Source organism: Triticum urartu, chromosome 1A (assembly GCF_056163025.1).
Source record: "Triticum urartu cultivar PI428250 chromosome 1A, HENAU_Tu73, whole genome shotgun sequence".
In the NCBI taxonomy this organism is placed as follows: Eukaryota; Viridiplantae; Streptophyta; class Magnoliopsida; order Poales; family Poaceae; genus Triticum; species Triticum urartu.
The window spans coordinates 587,721,872-587,729,155 of NC_141873.1; the positions used below are offsets into that span (position 1 = coordinate 587,721,872).

General features: G+C 49.7%; 1 protein-coding gene across 1 annotated transcript; it reads left to right on the forward strand.

The window, feature by feature from the left end:
* The first annotated feature begins 3,066 nt into the window (after positions 1–3,066).
* Positions 3,067–4,467, forward strand: LOC147993161 (uncharacterized). Its single transcript, XM_087542447.1, has 3 exons — positions 3,067–3,275; positions 3,930–4,087; positions 4,175–4,467. Exons 1-3 carry the CDS (start codon positions 3,195–3,197, stop codon positions 4,404–4,406), a joined length of 471 nt encoding a protein of 156 aa, XP_087398573.1. The 5' UTR covers positions 3,067–3,194; the 3' UTR covers positions 4,407–4,467.
* The last annotated feature ends 2,817 nt before the right edge of the window (positions 4,468–7,284 follow it).

Genomic DNA, 7,284 nt, shown 5'->3' on the forward strand with positions numbered 1-7,284 from the left:
ACCTGGCTGGACAGGCGACTGCTCAAGGCTCTCTCCTTGCAAATCAAGCCTAGACCAAAGGACCCTCAGTGGTACAGTATCAACCATTATATACACAGACATAGATATTTGTTCTGTTTCCCTCTCCTACCGGAGTTCATATGTAATTCTTACCATCTCGTCCAACCTACCTGTAGGCGCAAGATAATTTTGACCAAGGTGGCCACCCATTGTACATATGCCGTGGGTATTCTTGTTGCTTATGTCAGATGTCCTCGCACTGAAGCCGGTGCTAAAATAGTAAGGTATGATGGACATCTTGTTACTGCTGAGAGTCTGCCCATGCTACAAGGATATCAGTCTGCTGTTACTACTGAGTGCGCAAGCAAATGGGTTGATTGAGAAGCAAGACGGATATCAGTTCTATATATTCCAGCACTATATATATATATATATATATATATATATATATATATATATATATATATATATATATATATATATATATATATATATATATATATATTATATTTTGTATGTCTATCATGTGCTACCTAGAACTTGAGTAGTAGTATTACTGGGTGATCTATGTGATCGCATTCTAAGATATTTATGATGTTGCTCGCTTGGTATGTTATCATTTCCGTTTGAGCATATTGTGTGAAGATGAGTCTTGTAGTATTTTCTATTTGAGCAAATTTCTGCTTTAGCAACTGGATGTGTGGTCTGTGTGATCGCTTTCTAAGAAATGATATTTGTGATGTTGCTGACTTGTTACTGGTAGTACAGGTATTTAAATTGTGTAAATGAGCCTTATGCATTGTTGGATGAATCCATTGTTGGTTGAATCCTTACAATGATAGATGATTGGCCATATATCGTATTATATTTCGAATGATACAATGTCTGGTCGTACAGGTGGTTGGACACAAGAGCGTCGTACACATGTCAGTTTGCTTGTTGGATGATGCTTGATACCAGCGGTTATGACCTGCTCAGGTTGAATCATTTTTGAATCCATGAATATTCTTCCAATACATGAATATTATTTTGAATTCATAAAAAAAATTCGAACTTGATGAAGATATTCCAAATTCAGGAATACTTTTATTTATAATTTTAATAAAACTGACCGAAATAAAATAAAGAAGGGGAAAATTGAAAAAGAAACTCCCTGTTTGCATGCTTGCTAGAGCGCTCCTGCTGTCAGAAGCTATGATCATGTTCAACTCTAGCAGAGTCGGCATATCATTAGTCGCCGTATGAGATAATAGAGCGTTGCTCCACATGAATATGGAGGCCACGGTTGTTGTGCGCAAACACAGAGTCGCTATTTGTGGCCTCCATATCTTTTATTTATTTTTTCCTTCTACTAGATGACCCGGTGCACCCTTAGCACACAAAGATCAATTGTAGTCAAGAAATGCAATCAAAAGGACAAATGAACCATTTGAAGGAGGTCTTTCTAAATTATATGTAACATACGATTCTAGTGACTATGCTCATGTTGTTTTATTTTACACTCATCCTTTGTTGAGGTAGTCCGTTAAGCAGCCTCACATGACAGCATGCCAACCAAGATAACACCAAACCGGACGAACCGAGCATCTGAAAAAACCGAGAACCGTAACCTCCCCCAACGACCTCCTAACTGGCCACCAGCAACACACAAAAAGTGGTCAGAACCGGCAACCGGAAAGCAACCATCCTCCATCGACCCGGAAACAGAGTGGGAGAGGTGTCCAGCATAATCTAACCTGGCGCACACCAACAACCGAATAAGTCGTGAAGCCAACTATTCGGGGTCCCTGACGTGTGTGCTGAGGTGCGCCTCGGGCCACCTCATCTGTCGCTCACTAATCCTCGCCCTACATGTACCGCCCCACACGTTGGTGGTGGGGCCCTGTGTTTGTTCCACCGGGTAGAGACGTCAAGTCTGCATGTGAGGGTGCTCCCTGGTCAGCATGAGGGCTATTTGGCACACGTGTCGTCCATGCGTCAGGACACATGATAGGTGTTTGGTCTAGGCTTTACAAAATTGTTATCCTGCTCGAAACCTGCAACAACAACCTTTGATGAGAATGCACGACCGAACTGGCCATCACGAATATCAAGGCATTCAATGGTTCTTTGAGTTTTGGTAAGGTTCCCACCCTGCTTAGGAAGACGAGGTGGTGACGGCTCCCTAGAGATGGAATAAGATTCTTCCCGTCTTGCCCCATGTCGATGATGTTTCTAGTGTTATCCGAGGGAGTGTGGATATTTATCTCCGACAGATTTCATGGGATTCGTCGGCTTTGTCTTTGGTGAATCCGCTTAGATCCGATCTTCGTTCGTGTACGTTCATGTGTCTACAGGTTGGATCGTTCCGATCTATATTTCTCTTCATCGATGGCGTTTGTTTTTCTGGTGCGCCGGTCCTACAGGCCTTAGCACGACATCTTCCAGACTATCTTCCACAACAAGGTTTGCTAGACTCCGGTGATGAAGGGGGGATGACGGCGGCACGCCTTCGGCTTACTCCAGTGATCTTCTATATCTAAATAGCTAGCCCCCACTAACATATTTCTCTTAACATGCAAGCATGACACCTCATCATTCAACATGCATAGGAAACGCCCACCTCAACATGCAACTACGCATATTAAAAATCCACTTCAACATGCAAACATGCATGCATGTAAAATTCCATTCTATTATGGTATTAAATTTACTTCTCATATAATTTTAAAAACTATTATTTCAAATATTTATGTTCCAAACCAAAATCTCACTAAAACACTGCAAAAATATTCCCGCAATAACGTGCAGGATATCATCTAGTTATAGTCGTCATTGTGCTCTACGGACATAGATGTAATTTTTATTTTTAATGTTTGTTGTATTTTCTTGATAGTTGAGGAATGGATCAGAAGCTTCTCTGAAAAAAGATTCAACGAGGGCAAGACAAGAAAAAAAAGGATAAAAAGAGAGAAGAAACTAGACCGAGGGAGGGTGAGTGGGTCTCTCAATCTCAGAGATGGGCTATATACACGGGCGCCACGGAAGGCAAACAAGCGAGGAACCCAAACCCCTAACCAGTTCCGATCAGCAAGGTAGGTTAGCCTCCAACCCCTAACCCTACTCAGTAGTTCCTAGCCGCAAGTTACGTTCCAACCCGGCGTGATTTCTCCGGTCTTCGTGATCGATTCGTGCTCGTTTGCAGGGCTCCGACGATGGCGGCTTCCCTCCGCGCGGCGTCGACGAGGATCATGCGTCCGGCGGTGCTTCGCCGGCTCGTCCACACGCAGCCGCAGGTATCTTGGTTCTTGGCCTCCGTCCCATCTCCGGCTAGATCTGTAGCTAGCCCGTCGTCTGACTGTTACTCTGATTGGTGGAGGCCTCCCTTCTTCTCTCCATACTGTTTTCTATTACTTGTATATATCATAATCATAGGATGAACGGCTATCCTTTAAACATGCATCGTTTTGTTGATGATCTCTGCCTACCATGAAGAATGCCTTGCCTTGATATATTTTTTAAAAGCTGCGTCTTTTGGTCTCCAGCTAGTTCTATAGTTTGCTCTATATCATTGGAAGATGGTTAACTCCCTAGCATGAAGAAATATTTTGGTAAATCGATGTCTTTTGGTCTCCTGCTAGTTTACACAGTAGTTTTCTGTGCCATTGTTAGATGGTCAATTGCCTAGCATGAAGAAATATTTTGGTAATATAAATCTGCCTTTTGGTCTCCCTGATAGTTTTATAGTTTGACGTGCCATTGGGTACATGACCAACTGCCTAGCGTGAGGAATGCCGTGATATTGTAGTAAAAAGTCTATTGGTCGCCAGCTAGTTTTACAGTTTGCTGTACAAGATATCAGGTGATATAGGCTGTGCGTAGACCGCATCTCTTGTCAAAACTGTCTGTTGTTTAGTTATCAGTTCTCAATGCTGCTTCTATATTTCCAGCATTCTAGATTCCGTGCATCGAAATTCAAGCAGCACAAGGAGGAGCTGTACGATCTCATCGCCGAGGCCAATGCGAATTCTGCCGCCACCTGGCAGGACAGGCTTATGCTCCATCATCTGTGCTCGCAAATCGAGCCTAGACCAAATGATCCTCAGTGGTATTCCTCTGCTACAGGAGTTCATATGTACGTAGTTCTTAGTTCTTACCATCTCATCTCATGTCATCTCATCCCACCTACCTGCAGGCCCAAGGTATTTGGACTCAAGAAGTGGATCGCTTACACTTCGTTCACGGGTGCTGTTGTTACTTCTTTGATCGCTGTTTTTGGCCTGGCTCCCAATCCTAAAATAGTAGGGTACGAAGGACATCTTGTTACTGATGAGAGTGTGCCCATGCTACAAGAGAGATTGCGCAAGCAAGATGGATATCAGCGTGCTGCTACTGCTGGGGAGTGCACATGCAAACAAGGTGCCTGAAAAACTTTACCGAGTATTATATATATAGGGTCGCGCTATTCGTCACCCTGATTGAGGAATAGTTATTCTCCACCCCCCTCTATTTTACCATCAATGCACCGTAATTTTACATTCCGTAAGTTTTGTCTTATTTCTGACGTAAAAAGATACCGTAAGAAAATATATAATCGCCGTAAAAAATATTTTATGTTATGTAAAATTACAAACGTAAAAACATAGTCTAAAATACACATAAACTATAAATTTTCTTGTCTTATGACCTATATTTTTATTTTCTTATGTCAAATTTTACGTAGTGAATCAATAGGAATGTAACTATTTGAATTCTAAACGTAATTTAATTATGAAATGATCGTAAGATTAACTCGGGTGAAGAATAATTTATTATGCATCCTGGATGATAAATAGTAACAATATATATATATATATATATATATATATTTCTTTTGCGGAAATGCTACTGCACAGTACATGACATTTTCCGAGCGAACGAGCTCTGCGCTGTCGGATCCCTCGCATGAATCTTGGCGCTGGGCAGCGTCGCTGCATCATGTTCGCCAACCGTCCACCCTAACCGGCAACCGCATGAACGCCTACCATTAAGGGCATCTCCAGCCGTTCGGCCCCCCAGGACGCCTAAATAGAGCGGCCTGGGGGCGTGCTGGCGCTAGTTCGGCCCCTGGGGGCGACCTAGCGCCCAGTCATGCCCCCACGCGCCGGCCCCAGGATGCAGGAATTTTAAACTTGGTCGTTCCCGCTCACAAAAGACGCCGCAAATCCGGCGATCGGACGTAGTCTGACGTTACAAAAAACAGAGTTCGCGTGCGCAATGATCCATCACTCGGCGGGGTCGGCTCCAGGCGTTGGCGGAGTCGGCGTGCGCGGACTCGGCGGGGTCGGAGCTGATTCGGTGCTGGGCTGTGTCGGCGCGGCTTCGGCACTGCTGGGCGGCGACGTAGAGGCGTCGTTTGGGATTGGCGTCCGGGTGGTCGTGGGCGTCGTGGGCGTCGTCGGCGTTGCCGTCGGCAGCTCGTTCAGGATGAGGTCGCGCTGCACCAGGTACCACGCCTTGAGCTTCTCGTCGTTGCTCTGGAGCATGTCCGCCCCGCTCATCAGAAAAGCCATGTCGGTGTTCCTCTTCTTAGCGGCGACGTTCGTCCGGAGCAGGTCGAGTTTGATGGCGTTGTTCTTCATCAGCGACGACCACCGCGCATCGGTCTTCTCTTCGCGCAGGACGGCCCGGGCCTGCGCGTCGGCGAGGCAATGCTCGATGGACTCCTGCACTCGTGCGGTTGCCGCGTCGGCGTTTTTCCCCTTCTTCGCCAACTTGTGGCCGTCCGGCCGCCCCTCTGACGCGCCCGGAGTCGGCGCGTCCGGCTTGTATGTCTCCTTGGCCTTGTCGAGGGCACGCCGGACTTCCGCCCACTTCTCGCACTTGTCAATGTGCTTGTAGACGTGGAGGTGCTTGAAGTCGGCGTCTTGGTTGTCGCCCCGATACATGGCGAACATACGCAGCAGCTGATCCTCGACGCTGGCGCCGCTCTCCGGGCGAGCCGCGACCTCCTCGACGATTCCATGCCATTTGTTGCACGCCAACTGGACACGGCCCCAATGGTTCGCCATCGCCTTGGAGCCGCGCTGCATGTAGACGCCTTTGAAGTAGGGGTCGACGAGCTTCCGTTCGTCGAACTCGGCCTTGATGCGGTCCCAGTACGTCTCCAAGCTCTGGTTCGCGCCGGTGGTCGGGTCGAGGCAGACGACTTTCCATGCTTCGGCGAGGCATTCCTCCTCCTTGGACGTCCACTTGATGCGCGGTTCGCCTGACCTGGCCGCCCGCTTCTTCTTCTTCTGGCGCCCCTTCGCCGGAACAGGAGCCGGCTCATCCTCCTCCTCCTCCTCCTCCTCCTCCTCCTCCTCCTCGGGTTCCTGCGCGTCCTCGCCGTAGACGTAGCCGAGCTCGGCCTCCATGTCGCCGCTGAGATCCACTACCTCGTCCTGGGTGGCGAACCCGGGAGAAGCGGCGGCCGCGTCGATCCTGTCGCGATGATGTCGTCCATGTCGGCTCCCGTGTCGTCGGCGTCGCCGAGGTGCGAGAAGGGCAGAGATCCACGGTAGAGATGGGGCGTCGGCATGGACGCGTAGGAGGCGGGCGGCGAGTAGTTGTATGGAGGGTACTGCACGCCGACGAAGGCGGGCGAGGGCGTGCGCGTAGCGGGGTGACCATGAGGGAAGGTCACGTTCGGGTTGAACCCACCGTGCGCGTCGCCGTCGGCGTAGCCGGGCGATGATGAACCCCATGGAGATCCGGCGCCTTGCTGTCCCCAGGGCGCGTACTGGGCGTGGTTGACGACGGGTGGATTCATCCCCGCCTGGTCAACCGAGGAAGACGCCGCCAAGCGCGCCGCGTTGTCGCGGGCCTTCTTGGCGATGGCCCTGTTCCGCCTGTCGGCGATGACTGCTTCGCGCCGCTGAACTTCCACCCTCCACTCGGCGTTCGACATGCTCGGCGGCTTCGATGGCGGCGCCCTCGGCTTCCTCTGCTTCGGCTGGACCACGGCGCCAGTCGCGTTTGTCGCCGCGCGCGGCATGGTGTACTTCTTCGGCGGCATGGCGGCGACTGGAAGGCGAGCGGGAGGGGGTTTGGCGGGAGAAAGGAGGAGAATGGCGGGAGGAAGGCGAGCGAGCGGGAGAGATGCAGGGAAAAGCGTCAACAAACGGCGGGAAAAGGCCCTCGGGTCACCTCCAGGGCGGGCCCACGCGCCTTTTTCGCTTGCGCCGGCTCCCCAAGCGCCCCCCAGGGCGCCGGGTTCGACCTGGGTCCGCCGGCACCAGTTTTGGCCCGAGCCGGCGAAAAACGGCCTTCTGGGGGCGCGACTGG